At 39.6% G+C, this 17,954-nt stretch overlaps 2 protein-coding genes across 4 annotated transcripts in view; one reads left to right on the forward strand and one right to left on the reverse strand.

Annotated features, from left to right (window-relative positions):
- MRPL50 (mitochondrial ribosomal protein L50) overlaps positions 1–17,954 on the forward strand; it is a 28,117-nt gene that overhangs the window by 3,740 nt on the left and 6,423 nt on the right. The window lies entirely within an intron of this gene.
- Positions 5,979–17,910, reverse strand: ZNF189 (zinc finger protein 189). Of its 3 annotated transcripts, none has more exons than XM_024734384.1 (3): positions 17,697–17,910; positions 16,881–16,962; positions 5,979–9,248 (listed from the first exon to the last, which is right to left on the reverse strand). In XM_024734384.1, exons 1-3 carry the CDS (start codon positions 17,727–17,729, stop codon positions 7,528–7,530), a joined length of 1,836 nt encoding a protein of 611 aa, XP_024590152.1. In that variant the 5' UTR covers positions 17,730–17,910; the 3' UTR covers positions 5,979–7,527. The 3 variants fall into 3 exon arrangements, with proteins under 3 accessions (XP_024590152.1, XP_024590151.1, XP_024590150.1); XM_024734383.1 differs by having other exon boundaries at positions 16,881–16,965; XM_024734382.1 differs by having other exon boundaries at positions 16,881–17,007.

Below are 17,954 nucleotides of genomic sequence, written 5' to 3' on the forward strand. Positions count from 1 at the left end.
ATGGCACAGGCATTTGAGTGGAAGTGAAGATGAAAACTGTGTCCTGACTAGAGCTCAGATTGTGTATTTTGGGGAAATTATGGGAAATTAGGTTAAAATGGTGAGGCCAAGTGGAGTGGCACAGTAGAGTGGGAGGGTAGATAGGACAGGGATTTTATGAAAAGTTTTGCCTTGAAGTAATGAGAAATAGGGACCTGTGAATAATTTTGAGCAGGGAATAACATAATAGAGGGTATTGCTGAAAATTAGTTTTTAGAATGTAGAAGATTGGGAGGAAACCAGAGGCCAGCTAAGTGTGCGTCATAACAATTCAACATGGGGCCTAGCCTCTTGGTGGTGGAAGCCAGTGAGTGGATGTGACATCTTTAGATTGGGGAAAACAACACCCCCAAACTCTCCTTGCGTAGCATAGCTATTTAGCATTCTAATAAGTCTGTTATACTGGAACTTGAGAGGCAAGCACTGAGACAAATGAAAATTCAAAATTCTTTTACATCTAATTCTCAAAAAGAGGCTTACATACATGCATAGACTCAGCCCTTTGAGTATGCTGGCACAGTGAAATATAGAGCATATTCTAACCATAGCACTAATTCTTCCAGCAGTTCACAACAACCAGGGTTAAGCTGTAGCCCGAGGTCTCATGTGTCAGAGAATTCTACCCTTCTCTCTTACGATATCCAAGGTCAAGGCATCTTTATGCAGCCACTTCCAACTTTTCCTTGTCCTGCCCTGGTTTTACCCTGGGGGAATTTACAGGCCAAAGAAGTCAGAGTGCAGTTCTTGGATCCAGGGACACAATGACTGTCAATGTGATATAGAGGTTTATCTTAGTCATTGGACTGACATAAGAAGTATGTTCTTGAGAACATGGCTCCTGGACTGGAAATAGCACAGGCAAAGATATGAACTATGTTTTATTTGTACAAAATGTATCTAAACTATGTGTCTTGGAAAGCTGGGTGATTTTTTTACACCCAGTCTTTATGCTATGGAATACATATGACTTGCTATTTACTCCCCAGTGAAGAGAATAAAGGACTGCTGAATGCCACTATGCAACTAATAATACCTATACTATTAACATAGTACCTGGCAGATATTTTAAAAAATACATGTTAATTGGACTTGTACCATTTGTGCAGTAAAGTAAATGTATCTGGCCTTTTTCTGTTTGTCCGTGCGTCAAGGTTATAGAGATGGCCTTAATTAAAAAGAAACCCGCAGACTTCCCTGGTGGCACAGTGGTTAACAATCCGCCTGCCAGTGCAGGGGACACAGTTTCAATCCCTGGTCCAGGAAGATTCCACATGCCGCAGAGCAACTAAGCCTGTGAGCCACAACTACTGAAGCCCATGTGCCTAGAGCCCGTGCTCCGCAACAAGAGAAGCCACTGCAATGAGCAGCCCGCGCACCACAACGAAGAGTAGACCCCACTCGCCGCAACTAGAGAAAGCCCACGCGCAGCAACAGACACAACACAGCCAAAAACAAAAAAAAAATAACGGAAAAAACCAATCAGCTCATCCCTACCATACCCAAGGCCACAAAACATTTTTGAAGGAGGTGGAGAAGGAAGGATAACCAATACAAATTAGGAACAGTAACTTCAAAAAATGATTGGAATATCTGAACTAGATTTTTTTTTAAGTTGAAATGTACTCTGCAAGAAAATATTCTCAACTGGGTATGCTGTGTATGCCCCTAGATTTGCTGATGACATCCTCCTTTAGGAAGACAGATGAAAGTGAAAGGCCTCACTCATCAAAATTACAGAGAAATGGAGTATTACAGTAATTTTTTTGCCACCAAGGACTCCTTTCACTTGTTCATTTTATTTATTTATTTACTTTGGCCGTGCTGTGTGGCTTGCAGGATCTTAGTTCCCCAACCAGGGATTGAACCCAGTCCCACAGCAGTAAAAGCACCGAGTCCTAACCACTGGACCACCAGGGAATTCCCTCACCTCGTTTTATTTATTTTTCTTTTTTTGGAGTATAATTGCTTTACAGTGCTGTGTTAGTTTCTGCCATACAATGAAGTGAATCAGCTATATGTATACCTATATCCCCTCCCTCTTGGACCTCCCTCCCACCCCCACTCCACATCCCACCCATCTAGGTCGTCACAGAGCACCACGCTGAGCTTCCTGTGCTTTATAGCGTGTTTCCACTAGCTATTTATTTTACGCATGGTAGTGCAGATAGGTCAGTCCTAATCTCCCATTTCATCCCACCCCTCCCTTTCCCCCCGTGTCCACATGTCCGTTCTCTATGTCTACATCTCTATTCCTGCCCTGCAAATAGGTTCATCTGTACAATTTTTCTACATTCCACATAAATGTGTTAATATATAATGTTTGTTTTTCTCTTTCTGGCTTACTTCACTCTGTATGACAGACTCTAGGCCCATCCATATCTCTACGAATGACCCAGTTTCATTCTTTTTTATGGTTGAGTAATGTTACATTGTATATATGTACATCTTCTTTAGCCATTCATCTGTTGTTGGACATTTAGGTTGTTTCCATGTCCTGGCTATTATAAATAGTGCTGCAGTGAACATTGGGGTACATGTGTCCTTTTGAATTATGGTTTTCTCAGGGTATATGCCCAGTAGTGGGATTGCTGGGTCATATGGTAGTTCTATTTTTAGCTTTTTAAGGAACCTCCATACTGTTCTCCACAGTGGCTATTTCAATTTACATTCCCACCAGCAGTGCAAGAGGGTTCCCTTTTCTCCACACCCTCTCCACTTGCTCATTTTTAACTGTTACCTACTGTGATGGCTAATTTTATGTTTCAACTCTACTAGACTAAGGGATGTCGGTGAAACATTGTGTTTGGGTGTGTCTGTTGAGGGTGTTTCTGAAAGAGATTTGTATTTAAGTCCTTAGACTGAGTAAAGAAGATTGCCCTCAACCATGCTGATTTGATTATCCAATTTGTTGAGGGCCTGAATCAAAAATGAATGAGGTCAAATTCGTTCTCTGCCCAAGTGGGGTATGCATCTTCTGTCCTTGGACATCAACGCTTCTGGTTCTTAAGCTCCTTTGGACTCAGATTGAATTACATCATTGGCTTTCAGTTTTCCAGCTTATGAACAGCATACCATGGGACTTCTTGTACTCCATAATCACATGAGCCAATTCTTATTATCTATCTATCTATCTATCCATCCATCCATCCTATTGGTTTATTGGTTCTGCTTCTCTGGAGAACCCCAAAAGATATACTAATTAATATTTTTTTGCTTCATCTACTTTAACCCTAATTTTCTTTCAAAATTGTTCCATGTGTTAATTCACATAAGGAATTTGAGTAATGCCATTAAAAGTTCAGTCTTTTACTTTAGTGGGGCCCTAAACAAAACCCCACAATCCCGCCTCAAGTTTTTGTTTGGTTCTCTCTTCCATTGTCCGTAATTGCTACTCCAAATTTTACTATTGACAAGGCTCCCAACTCTACCCCTCATGGTGGCCACCCCTCTCCTTCTCTGACTCTCAAAACATGAATTTGACTATTTTTTGGAAATGGGTCATCTCAAGTGTATTCTATTTCTTCCCCTTCCCCCAGACACTAAATCTGTCCTCTTTCCTTTTCTCGCAAATGGGAGGAAGAAAGCCTCCATAGTAAATCCTTCCATTAGTGCTAAAATTCATTTTTGCTTATCTAATAACTCAATTTCCATTTGCTCTCCTTTATCTTCAACTTCTCCCTCAACTGGCTATCTATTCAGAATGGAAAAATACTTTTTTTCTTTAATCTTGATCTATATCCCTCCTCATATTCACAATCTACTTTTTATTCCCTTTTACAGACCAGTAAAATTAAGTAAGACGAATAATCAAAAAAGGATTGCCATTTTTTTTTAACTAAAGACATACATTCAACAGGCCAAAATTACTATTATTTCATGAAAGGACTTTTTTATTTTAAAAGGGGGGCATTATTTCAGAAAAAGATTAAGTTCTTGAATCAACTTAGCTTTTTTTTTTGCGGTACGCGGGCCTAGGCTCCAGACGCGCGGGCTCAGCCGCCATGGCTCAGGGGCCTAGCCGCTCCGCGGCATGTGGGATCTTCCCAGACCGGGGCATGAACCCACGTCCCCTGCATTGGCAGGTGGATTCCCAACCACTGCGACACCAGGGAAGCCCTCAATTTAGCTTTTTTACAAAGCTACTCTATTGTCCTTGTTTTTACCATTTGAATGTAGAATAGTAAACTTTTCACCATGAATTGATAGTATTTGAGAATTGATGATCTACACTCTTCAGACACCATTTAAGCCCCTGAAAACTGGCCCTTCCCAATTTCAGAAGCTGTTCTTATAGTACTCATTAATGACTTTCTAATAATCCAATCTAAAGGACACTCTTCAACCTTTCTTTGATGTCTCTGCAGCACTCTTCTAGGTCACTTTCCTAGTTATCACTATGTACTGGGTTTTTGATACTTCTGGCTGTTCCTGTCTCCTTTGAATCTTGCCAATCCACTAAACAAGAGTGGGCCTCAGGATTCCATCCCTGGATTTCTTTTCTTGCTTTATTCTTTCCTTAAATCTTACTTAATTCAGTTCTGTGTCTAAACACGTGAATTCCTAAATCAATTTCTAACCTAGATCTTCCCTGTGCACCATGTCCACATCTCCAATTATCTTCAGACGTGTCTGTCTCACAGATAAGCCAAACATTACACGCTCAAAATCTTTAGTAATTAATTCCTTACTCCATACCAGGTGCACTGTCCTCCCCCACCCTTTTAGTAAGAATACCAACCACCCAAACCCACCTTGAATCTTTACTTTTTCACCTTCCTCATCCAATTAGCAATCAGGTTTTACTCTGTATTTCTCAAGTTCATCTCCTTTCATTCCCACTGCCTTAAAGACACCACAATCTCTCAGTAGTACTACTCTAAGAGACTCTTGAAGTTAACATGGAAACCACAGGCCCTTGAATGCTTACTTTGTGCAACTTCCTGAGGATAAGACCTCCAGATCTTAAAAAGGTCAAGAGCCAATTTTTTCCCTCCTATTCACTTCCACATTGTCTCCTGAGTTAAAGTGGAGGCACCACAAGATGTGTGTTGTGTAGTATTTGGAAAGGTACACAAGGGAAGAATCTGGGGTACCAGTAATATTTAAGCTGGGTAGCAGTTATATAGAGGTTTAGTTGTGAAAATCCACTGAGCTATATTCTTAAAATGTGTCCTTTTCTTATACACACCATACTTACCTACAAGGAAAACATTACCACAGGATTTCAGGAGAAATCAAGTCCTATCTCTTTAGCACTATAACTCTTGTTTATGGGCACCTTACCTCCTGCCACATTCCCATCACCAAGCAATCAGTTCACTCTGTAGCTGCCAGATCCTCTCACAACTTCGTCTTCAGACAGTATTCATCTTTCCTGGTACTTGTCTTTTAGCCTCATCTTAGGCATTATTTCCTCTTGAAAGATTTTTCTCCTTCCCTCATCTTCTGGCACTTCATATCCCTCTCTAAAGTCCTCTGCACATTTCTATCTTTTTCTTGTAAAACAGCAGTGTATACTGCAGTGTACTTGCTTTAAGAAAAAAAAAAATCACCTTTTTTGGCTATGATTTTTACAGCCAATGAATTGTATACATAAGCAAGAACTGTTTCGCTGTTACTGGAGTTTGGAGCTGTCACTCCAGATTCACATTCAAGGATGTTAAAAATTACATACTTTTAGGAATATCTCAAATGACCATGGCCCCAAATTACAGTGAGGTCAACAGCCAGAACTTCTGCTCAGCAAGACAATCATACGATACAGTGCAATTTCAGCAAAAAGCAGAGAAATGTTTTCGTGTGCATGCAGTGAAAACATATACACTTTGTGTTAGGTTTTTCAAAACACAGGATTCCATCTCTGGATTTCTAAGAACCTCATTATTAGTTGTGACTCTGGGCTGGGGAACCACTGGTGCAAAACAAGTAAAACAGGGAGATTTAGGGCAGGAGGATAATTTTATTGAAAAATTAAGTGCATTATCAGCTACCTTTTGTACTATTCACTGAGTTACAAACTCTGTTTTAAAAAGTTAACTGTATGGTAACTGTGAGTAATTAATTTGAATAAGGAAGTGTACAGAGAGGTGTATTTCTACACATACCATAACATCCACATTTACGTGTGCATGCACACACACATACGCACATACTCAGAGATGGGAAGATGAAAGTTTGGAGGTGATGTTTAGAATGTCTAGGTTATAGTTGAAAGTGAGGTCTTTTGCTTAAACTATTAGGAAATTAGAATTACCGAGTCCTGGCAATTTGGAATTATATACTCAGGAACTAAAGAACCTGGATTTAACCTTAATTGAACTATCCCAGAAAAGGTAACAAGTCAGAGGTAGAACAAGTGAGAGCAGTTTCCTTTAAATCCTTGATTCTAACCTTTAAATGCTGTAATATATTTGACAGGATAGATTTTACACTAGAGTAACAAATAACTCTTACACAAAGCAAAAAACAAAACAGGTTTAATGATTAGAAGAGCTGAATAGGTTTATAATAACCATTAACTAAGGAAGCCCTAGAACCAGAAATAAGGATTTTAAAATTGCATGCAAAGTCTAGTTACCATAAAAATCAAAGCAATACCAAAATATCTCAGCTTCCTAGCATAGATTCCAGGTCTTTTTATTTCCAACTCTTGGTAATCAAAATATTTACACTTTCACATGCTACTGGTAATGGAGGAATAAGATTTAATTTGTCTAGGACTACAAATATCTTTCACAGATTGGAGGGCACAAAAAGAACAGTGTCTTCCTCCACCTTTTTGGGCCCATCTTGGGAAAAAAGAAAAGGCACTCCCAAAGGCTCCTTGGTAACACCTTTGCTAGGTTTGTTAATTACATAATCTGTACATTTACTTAATATGTAAAATTAATGGTCCACTCATATCACAGATCTGGGAATCACATGGCATTGGAACTGCCTTTAACCCACATGCCAACAACTGGATTAGACAATGACAAAAGCTTTGGGTGCCAGTTTTTTAAAAAATGGGGGGTTTGTTTCCTTGAAAACTTAAGCATATGCTTAATTATTGGACTTGGCATGCATAGCCAAACATGTCATGGAACTGAAAGAACCACCATATATTATGGTGCCAGAGGACTCTGAGCAATTATACTAGTTTTCTAACATCAGCTGCTTCCAACTCCCTTATGCCAATGTAACTTTGTTCTTCTCCCTTTATTAATTATAACTAAGTGCTCTGAACCTGGGTTTAACCTCTCTGCTGAAAGATTTGTAAAAGAAAGATGCTTAAATTACTGAGTCCTTCTCTATGATCGTCAAAACAAAGAGTAATGGAAATCAACTGCCTGTGGGCAGCTGCCTATTATTCACAGAACCTTTAGAAACCATTTGCCTGAGGCCAAAGAGAACCTGCTTTATCTAAATCTTGACTCACGTTGAGCCATACTGAAACTGCACTTGGGTAGCTGGTCTCAAGTCAAACCAAGCTTAAGTATTTCTCTATGTTTACTGCATCCATGTAGTGTGCAATTTTTGATGCTGAATAAGAGATATATGGCAATCGAAGGCTTCCCCACAAGCATCACATTCGTGGGTTTCTTGAATTTTCACCTCTGCATGGATCTTCTGATGGTTGACAAGGCTGCGCTGTTGACTGAAACTTTTGTCGCACTTCTCACACTTATAAGGTTTTTCTCCTGTATGTATTCTCTGATGCTGAATAAGGCCTGAGTTCCGGCTAAAGGCCTTCCCACATTCATCACATTTATGGGGTTTATTACCTGTGTGAACACCCTGATGTCGAATAAGATTACAGAGTTGACTAAAACTTTTGCCACACTGTCTGCACAGATAGGGTCTCTCACCAGTGTGGATTCTCTGGTGTTCAATAAGAAATGAGCTCCGACTGAAGCTTTTCCCACATACAGTACATAGGTAGGGCTTTTCACCAGTGTGGATTCTTTGATGTTGTACAAGATGAGCACTGACACTAAAAGTTTTCCCACATTCATCACATTTATAAGATTTTTCCCTAGGGTAGACTTCCTGCTGTATAATAAGATTGCAATTTGGATCAAAACTTTCCTTGGTTTCACTGTATGAATAAGTCTTCTCTCTGGTGTGGATTCTCTGATGCTGAATAAGACCTGAGCTTCTACTAAAGGCTTTTCCACATTCCTCACATTTATGGGGTTTGTCCCCTGTGTGAATTCTCTGATGACGAGTAAGGTTGCAAAGTTGACTGAAGCTTTTCCCACACTCTTTGCACTGATAAGGTCTTTCACCTGTATGGATCCTCTGATGTTCAATAAGGAATGAGCTCCGACTGAAGCTTTTTCCACATTCAATACAAAGAAAAGGCTTCTCACCAGTGTGGATTTTTTGGTGTTGTATAAGGTATGTACTTAATCTAAAGGCTTTCCCACATTCACCACATTTATGGGGTCTTTCCCCAGTGTGAATTCTCTGATGTTCAACAAGTAATGAATTTCGACTAAAGCTTTTCTTACATTTGGTACAGTGATAGGGTTTCTCACCAGTGTGAGTTCTCTGATGTTCAATCAGGTGTGATTTCCAACTGAAGGCTTTCCCACAGTCACTACATTTATGGGGTTTCTCACCTGTGTGAATCCTTTGATGTTTAACAAGGCTTCTTCTCTGGCTGAAGCTCTGTTTACATTGGTTACACTGATAGGGTCTCTCTCCAGTGTGGATTCTCTGATGTCTAATAAGGGTTGAGCTCACACTAAAGGTTTTTCCACAGTAATTACACTCATAGGGCCTTTCCCCAGTGTGGATTCTCTGATGTTCAATAACAAATGAACTGCGACTGAAACTTTTCCCACATTCATTACATTGAAAAGGTTTTTCTCCCGTATGGACCCTTTGATGTTGAATGAAATGAGCCTTGCGGACAAAACCCTTTCCACATTCTTCACATTTATGACATTTCTCTTCTGAATTTTGTCTCTTACGGATAATGCTAGTGTTTCCTCTGAACATTCTTTGTTCCTGGGTCAAAGATTCCCTTGGTATTTCCCATAAGAAGATTCCTCTCTGTTTATCTAACCTACCAACAAGTTCAAAGGTTTCTCTACCAATAGGATCCTGGTCAATTTCACTTTTGATTCTTGTAACTATTACACCCTGTGGTTCCACTTCTTCCTCAATTTCCTCAATTTCTTGTTTCACAGTTGGCTCCTCATCCTTATCTCTGTTCAAAACATCTGGAATGATAAATGGAAAATAGAAACATCAGCCTAGCTCTTGCCAGCAAGGAGAAACTGTCAGAAAAATAAGATAAGATAAATGATCTACTATGTGCATAAAATGTAGTTTACTACATCACAGCATCCTTGTGATGGTTACATTAGTTCATATACATAAAGCATTTATAACTACCTGGCAAACAGTACAAGCTATATAAATATTTAGTATTAGTTATCTGATAAAATGAAATGTTTTTCTTGGAGAAAGGGTATGAAAAGAGTGTTTACGAGGCACAAAATGCATCAGCAGGAGAAAGGAGGAAGGGCTGATAAATCAACAGCGAATTATGCAAGGTAAGATGGGCAAACAAAGAAGTAAAACAAGTAGTGGCAGGATAAACTAGCCTATTAAGGAAGAAAGGATAACATGGGAAGAAAACAGTCAGTTCAGGAAAATTTAGGATGAGGTAGCATTATGGGAATGTGAATAAACCAAATAACTGACAGAAAAGAACACATAAAATGATGCTGAGAAGGATAAAAGACAAAAACCAGGGGAAACAACAATTCACTCATTAATAAGAATTTATTTATTGTGATCAAAAGCATTCCAGGCATTGTATAATGAGTTAGGATTTAGAGATAAGGCAAGAAGCCCCCTACCAAATGGAATGGGTGACAAGTACAAATGGGGAAAGAATATAATATGGTAAAGAAAATATTAAGTAAAATAGCTCCTACATCAAGAGACAAATGGCTTTTAAAAAACTGGGTTGAAGTGAAATAGACTCTATGATATAGAAAAACAGGAAAAAACCAAAAGGAACATGGTTAGAGCTAATGGAAGAAACTAAGAAAAAGAACAGTCTGTGGTAGCTTATGACTTCACCTACCACAAATACTACATTCTTCAAGTATACATAATTCTCATGGCTTTAAAGATATAAGACACAAGTTGGAACCATCTATTTCCAACTGAGATTCTGCATGACATCTGAGAAATGATAATCTTGCATGTGTTGGAAGAAAGATAACATAATGGTCTATGATATAACAGAGCAGCATAGAGGACACTTAAGTCTGCCTCTGACGACTATCCTGATTTTCTGTCTCTTGCTGTCTGTTGGATAACTCCATGAGAAGATTGTATCACCACCAAATTTATATTTGGCCCTAAACAATTTCCCTTTTTAGACTTCCTCTTTTCTTTCAATTTTCTAGTCTTCTAACTGTGGAGTCATCTTTGAAGTTTCTTTTCACTTCAGTCATTATTTTATTCCAAAAAAACTTCTTCTTATTTCCCTAAGAAACTTTATTTCTGCCTAAGTCTACTTACAGTGCTCTCTCTCAAATTCACTTTCAGTACACTGTGTTTTCTTTCACTCAATGAAAAAGTATGAGAGAACTCCCTCACCATTCTACCTCCTACCTATAAAATTACCTTCAGTGGTACATGAAGATATATCCCATTCTTACCCAAAGCTAATTCATCTACTCTCTCCTGATCCCATTTGCCTCTGGGCACTTGTTCAGTTATTACCATTTCTTCCTCTTTCTTCAATCTGTATTCTCCATTGACACCTTCCTACCAACATACAAATATATCCAACTTTATCCTGAAACCTGAAATCCTTTTCTAGGTGAAATCCAAGCTTTGAAAAAAATCTTAACACTGTACCTCTCCGTTTCCTATGTTTTCAATGACCAACCTCTTCCCATTCAATCTATTCTACAACCTACTATAAAATCTGATTTCTGTTTCCAGAATCTAGAGAAACTTCTCATTAAATCACCAATGACTTTCAAATAACAAATACAATGGGCATTTTTAGTCCTTATTTTACTCAGCAGCATCTGATACTGTGGACTATTCCTGTTTCTCGACACTGTTTTTGTTCCTGTGCTATTATATTCTAGGTCCCTCCCTACTTCTTTTCTTTGTCCTTTTCTAATACATTTCCCTCATGTATTTTTCTTCCTTTGTCAACTGTTTAAGGTTATTGTTACCCATGTTTACATCCTTATCTTGCTCTATATACACACCCTCTGAATACTGCCACTTAAATGTCTCAAAAAGAGCTCACAATTAACATGACCATCATCATTTGCTGTCATGTCTGTCCCCACCTCTAATCATCTTCCCTTGAGAGGCATCATCATCCATCACACTAAAGTCCCAAAGCAGGAAATCATCCTAGATTTCTCCCTTTTTCTTACCATTAATCAATCACCAAAATCAATGATTCTACTCTTTAGCATTTGCCTTCTCTCTCTGTTTTCCTTGGATTATTGCAAAAGCCATCTAATAATCCTTGGCTCTTGTCTTTAGGCTGTATCTATTTCACTGAATCCAGAGAGATCTTCATAAAATGGAATTCTAATCATGTCACCACTTATAGATTCACTAGCACTCCATTATCTCTAAAATCAAATCAAATCCCTTTACACAATGATGCTCAGCATTTCATGAGGTCTCTTAAGCTTTAATTCACCCTCCTACCCAAGCTCTCACACTTCAAGTGGGCAAATTGCTCGTGCTTTAGTCTTTTATGCCATTTCTTGGCATAACTCATTTATGAAATGTCCACCAACATTGTTTACTTGGGCAACTCTTGGTTTCTCTTTAAGATTCCATGCAAAGCAACCATAAGGCCTTCACTTAGTCCAATAGATGATTTAAGCGCTCTGTTTTTGATCAGCAGCCCTTGTCCATGACTGCATTATAGTATTATTACACTGTACTTTTAACTTTCTCTTTTCCGTTGGATTGTAAGTTCTTTTTGAGAAGGTATAGTTTCTTCATAATGCTTACCCAGTGGATATTGTTCCAGGGTTTTACTCAAAGGAATAATACAAAATTACATTATTCACAGATGATATGAATGCCTACCCAAAATTCCTAAAAGAATTAAATGAAATATAATAGTGATAACAGGACTGACATATAAAACAAATACTGGTTCTTACCACCAAGAATAACCAGTTAGTAAATACTATAGAAAAATAAAATATACTTTTCATGATAATAAAACCCATAAAACCTAGGAATGTATCTACAAGAAATGCAAGATTCATAAAAATAATCCATACAATTTTTCTAAAGGACATAGACAATTAAATAGAGTCAACCAAATTGCTAAAGAGAGTCAACATTATAAGGATCTTATTTCTTCCCAAACCAACCAACAAACCTAACTGTATTCCAACAAAAATCCCACAAGCCAGTTAAAAAACCCCAAGTAATCTAAATTTCAACCAGAAGAATGCAGAAAACTAGTTAAGTACAGTTGACCCTTGAACAACACGAGGGTTAGGGGCACTGACCCTCCACACTGTTGAAAATCCATATATAACTTTACAGTTGGCCCTCCATATCCATGGTTCTGTACCCGCGGATTCAACCAACCACAGACTGTGTAGTACTGTACTACGTATTTAGTGAAAAATAATAATGTATAAGAGAACTCAAGCATTTCAAATCCGTGTTGTTCAAAGGTCAACTGTATACCCTGAAAGAGAATATAAGTGACTTAATCTTACCAGACATGAAATATAATGTATTGCTGAAGTAAATATAACAGAGAGGCACAAGCATGAAAACAAATAGGTCAAACAGAAAGACAGGTAAAATAAGTGAGTCTAGGCTTCCACACATGGCAGCTTAGAAATGACTAGCCATTAGACCTGGGCTTGGTAGCTATAACCACCTTCTGAGGTATCTGCCGTGCTTGTATGTTCCCATCGTCTGGTCATAGCTAATTTTTCTAGAGTACACAGTTGCATCTCAGTTTTCTAGGTAAAAGAATGAGAGAATGGGGAAGGACTTGCATTCCTAGGCCTAGCACAGTGCTTTATAATTATTTACCGAATGAATGAGTAGTTGAACAAATAATTGGAAAGAGCCTATAATTAAAGGAGGAAAACAGTGAATTTAAGGTCTTACAGGTACAGCAATTCCCAATTCTGTCAAGGTCCAATCTGGCTCAAGTTGTCTGGAGATAAGTCATTAAAACCAAAGAAGTCTATTTCAGCTGAAAGAATTGAAAGATCAAGAACTAAGAGATCAAGCTGTCAGCTGTATCATCAATATAGTTCCTAAAGTTTTTAAAGAAAAATAGAAAGGATAGGTATGACTGAAAAGGCAAAATTACAAAGCTAGATGAGTTGTGTTAAGTAGAGCAACAGGATGAAGTGGAGGAAAACACTATAGTGGAATAGTTTTTAATAATTGTAATCTCTCATCAAGGGAGCACTCATCAAGGGGATGGATATAGAGTTTACAGAGGAGGATGAACAGGTTGTGAGGGGAGAAATAATAACTGATGAAAAGCTGTATTTCAGCTACAATAAAGAAGACAGCCTAAAAGTAGGAGATCACAGATGGGCTCACTGCCATTTTACAGTACTAGGCACAGGCAAGGCTGGGCATTTGCATGGTTATTATCAACCAGGGCACCATATGGGTGGAAAAAGCTGTCAGTGACTCAGAGATACCATAGCTAAATGGAAAAAAATACCTAGCCTGACATGGCTGGAGACTGAAGTGGTATCCTGGAAATAACAGATGAGGCTAGAAAGCTAGGCAGGGGCTGTATAACGAGGTGCTAGTATGCAGGACAAAAAATTAAGATTTTTATCCTTTAAGCTGTCAGAAATCACCAAAAGTTATAAGCAGTTAATAACACAAAATCACTTTGGTGGCAGTAAAGAGAACATATTAGAATAAAGGGAGACTGGAAGCACAGGGCTAGTTTACAGGCTAATGCAATAATTTTGTCAAAAGATATTGAGTCTTAAATTATATTCACTCAGTCACCCAAATATTTAAGAAGCATATAATACATGCCTGGCTCTGTGCTAAGTGCTGGAGAAATCAAATGAAAAAAAAATACAGTTACTGTCCTCTTGAAGATCAGTCTGTTTAGAGAAATAACATAATGATTATAGTACACTGAAATAAATTCAACAATGGAAGTGTATACAAGATACCACAGAGAAAGGAGTACTTAATTCTGAAGAGGAGGCCCTTGAGATCTTAGTGGATTATCTGAGTTATTTATGTGGTCTTCAAAAGGAGATGACTAAGAAGTTGGAGTTCAACAGAGAAGATAATGACAATGATGATGAAGATAACAGTTGATATTTATATTGTACTTACTACATGCTGGTCAGTGTCCTAAATGCTTTACATATATTAACTAAGTTAATGCTCATAATAATCCTAAGAGGTAAGTGCTATTATTATTTACATTTTATATTAAAAAAAAACAGGCACAGAAAGGTTAAGTCACAAGGCTAGTAAGTGGTGGAATCAGGATTTTTTACTTGGACAGTTAGGCTCCATACTGCCTCTCTTAAGTAGAGATTAAGATTTGGGACATACCATCACATAGCAGTAGCTGATGACCTGAGTGTAAATAAGGTCTGCCAAAGAAGGTATATAGACTGAGAGGAAGTCTGAGAATGCAAGGCCATAGAAGGAAGCAATAAAAAGTTTCAAATATCTATAGAGAATTAAATACAGTCCAAAAAGAGTCTACTGCATTTGATAATTGGATTATTACACACCAATGTTAAACAACTGAGCAAGGTGTAGAGGCACAAAAAGGGGATTAGAGATAATGGGAGGTAAAGAAGTAGAGAACACACCTTAACTACTCTTACAAAAATCTGGCTGTGAAGCAAACAAGTAGTAGGTTACAGGGAGCTGCAAGAGAGACTGTGGCTCAAAGGAGAGCTCTAGAGCCACGAACATATCTATCATCAGAATAAAGGTACCAGGGGAGAAAGAATAGAGACTGAAACTATAAGAAAAAAAAGACTGATCAATTCTTGGAGAATGTGAGAAGACAGGCAACCTTAAGTGTGCAATGAGGGGCAGAAAACTTGAGAGTTCATGTGTGGTGGCCACTATCTTCTCTGTGAAACAGAAGGTGAGGTCCACCACTGAGTGATGCACCCAAGGAAAACTCTCTAAGTTTTTGGAATGGTCACTAAAAGGAACAGGGGCATGAGCAAATCAATGATAAAAAATTTGCTGAAATGTAAAAACCCAGTGGAGACTAGAAGAAAGAAAAGCCATGTATATATACAGGGCACCAATCCGTATGGATAAAAAATTTCTCTTGCTGTGTTTAGCAACTCAGGTAGGAGAAAAGAAAAGGCAGATTTTATAATCAGTACAGGATTTGAAGTTTGCAGAATGGGTAGAACATAATGACAAGGTGGCAAGAGAGCATGCTGGTGATCATTTTATATATAGGTCCATGGATTAGATAAGGAGGTGAAGTCAGGAGGCAGTCGAGAGCCTGGGGGAAAAAAGAAGTCAAGGAACAGGAAAGATTAAGAATAAATAGGTTTGGACTTCCCTGGTGGCACAGTGGTTAAGACTCCGCCTGCCAATGCAGGGGACACGGGTTCAATCCCTGATCCAGGAAGATCCCACATGCCACGGAGCAACTAAGCCCATGTGCCACAACTGCTGAGCCTGTGATCTAGAGCCCACGAGCCACAACTACTGAACCCGTGTGCAACAACGACTGAAGCCCACACGCCTAGAGCCCGTGCTCCACAACAAGAGAAGCCACTGCAATGAGAAGCCCACGCACTGCAACAGAGGAGTCCCTGCTCACCGCAACTAGAGAAAGCCCACCCACAGCAACGAAGACCCAATGCAAACAAAAATAAATAAATAAATAAATTTATTAAAGAAAAAAAAAGAATAGGTTTGGTAGGAAAAGTAGACAGGTAAGAATTTGCAGTAAGCTCCACGTGGGCAGAGATCATGTCTGTTTTGGTAACCCCTGTTTAGTTATAGTCGATAAACATCTACTGCCTGAATAAAAATAAGATATTGGTCAAAGTATAAGATATTGGGGTTTAAGATTTGCCTGTAATGACAAAATTGAGGGTAGGATCATTGATGTGAGGTGCTGAATAAAAATGGAAAGCAGGGTCCCTGAAGACAATATGGTCAAGATACAGTGAGGCTGAAGTAATGACAGCATGATCGATGGTATGGGTTAGCAAAGAGAAGATTCTGAAATGTGACAAAATCTACGTGAGGAACCAAAAAAAGCTGACAGATGATAGTGAAAAGGAATTGAGAGGGTAGGGCAAGATAGCTGAGACCTCAAAAGAGAGAAACTGTGTTTGAAGGTGGAAAACGAATGCTTTGGGAACAGTACTGAAAAGTTAGGAGAACAATTATTTTTCCCTTTCAGCCTTGAGACAAAGGATGAGAGGAAGGAAGAGGATGTAGGAGAATAAGCAGCCCCTGCCAGAGAAGTGGTGTCCTTGGGAAAGTGCCAGGTTTCAGTTAAGGCCAGGAGGGGTAGGGAACATTATGTGAAGAGGAACAGGGGCTCCAGAAGGCAGAGTGAAAAGGGGTGGGAGGAAAGCAGTGGGAGGATGAGCCAGGAGGGAAAGTACAGAGCAATATGGGAATGAGATTACGAAGATAGGAAGCCAGAAAAGCTTGTATTTTGGTCATTGCAAGAACGGTAGGGATGAGAGTCATGGAAACAATTCATGGCTGAAAGGTTTGAATCAGAACTTTGGAACAAATCAGTTTGGTACGGTGCTAGTTCAAGTGTTCTGATTTCTTATAGTTTCTTAGATATTTTCATCAGAGAAACAGCAGATTCTTACCCAGTGAGACCAGGTTTCCATAATTCTCCATCATGACATCTTTATACAGGCTTCTCTGAGCTGGATCCAGATAATCCCACTCCTCCTGGGTAAAAAACACAGCCACATCCTCAAATGTCAGCAACCCCTGAAACAGTATGATTTCTGTAGTCAGTTCTTGTCTCAAGGACAATTCTACCACTGAAAGTAGCAGAAACAATCACTTGTCAGGGCCCGGCAGGCTAGGAGGAACATGATACTAAGAGTTCCAAATGGGGCCCAATTCTGGGAACCGACAGAATTCAGACAAGCACATCAAATTAGAGGATAACTGAGCTGGATCTTTGTCCTCTGTAGTGAGGAACCTAAGGATAAGGCTTTCTGATTTACTCATTATGCCCTAATATTTGAATTTTAGTAAGCTGCCCCAAGGCCTTCCCAACTTTCCTGCACCTTATTGCCCCACTCGATTCTCTACAAGCACTGCCTTGAGACCCGTTTCAATTCAGATTTCTCCAAGCGTATACGTTGGGTCCAGGCATCTCGGCAGGTGTAGAAGACACAGGGGGGGATCAAAAAAGATACCTCACCTGGAAACACTCGTAAATGAAAACGATAGTTTGGAGCATTACCAATTTTCTTTAGCTGATTTATCAAGTCACTTTTGAAAAACGGAGCCAGTCGTCAGTTTGATCGCGAACGGCGCCCCAGTGTATCAGGGGGTACTTCACTGCACCGCGCTGGCCCTCAAGACCGCGACCCGAGAGGTGGGGGGGCGGTGGCGCGGCCTAGCTCGGGAACGGCGAGAGAACGGGGATACCCGGAGGGGCGACTTACCTTTGGCTCTGGTGGGGGGCTAGGCGAGGCCATCTCTCGAACAGAAAATCAGGGCAGGAATCCGGGGTGGCCGCACGAAAAGGAGCCTCTGGCAAGGCCTACCCGGCCGCTGAAGATTAGGCCCGAAGAAGGCGAGGCCTCCAGGCTGGATCTGGCCAGGTCCTGCCTCGGACCCCGAGCGGTCACGACCCCAGCAGCATGTCAGATGCGCTACTTGGCCGCCCCCACCCCGAAACCCCTCCCCTGCCTGGCTGCGCC

This window comes from Neophocaena asiaeorientalis, unplaced genomic scaffold (genome assembly GCF_003031525.2).
Source record: "Neophocaena asiaeorientalis asiaeorientalis breed wild unplaced genomic scaffold, Neophocaena_asiaeorientalis_V1.1 scaffold192, whole genome shotgun sequence".
Classification (NCBI taxonomy): domain Eukaryota; kingdom Metazoa; phylum Chordata; class Mammalia; order Artiodactyla; family Phocoenidae; genus Neophocaena; species Neophocaena asiaeorientalis.

Coding starts and splice junctions, on each gene's coding strand:
- ZNF189 (XM_024734382.1), bottom strand. CDS start 17,729: ATGGCCTCGCCTAGCCCCCCACCAGAGCCAAAG. Junction 17,008..17,696: donor GCCCCCCACCAGAGCCAAAG/GTAAGTCGCCCC, acceptor ATACTGTTTCAG/GGGTTGCTGACATTTGAGGA. Junction 9,249..16,880: donor TGGAAACCTGGTCTCACTGG/GTAAGAATCTGC, acceptor TTATCATTCCAG/ATGTTTTGAACAGAGATAAG.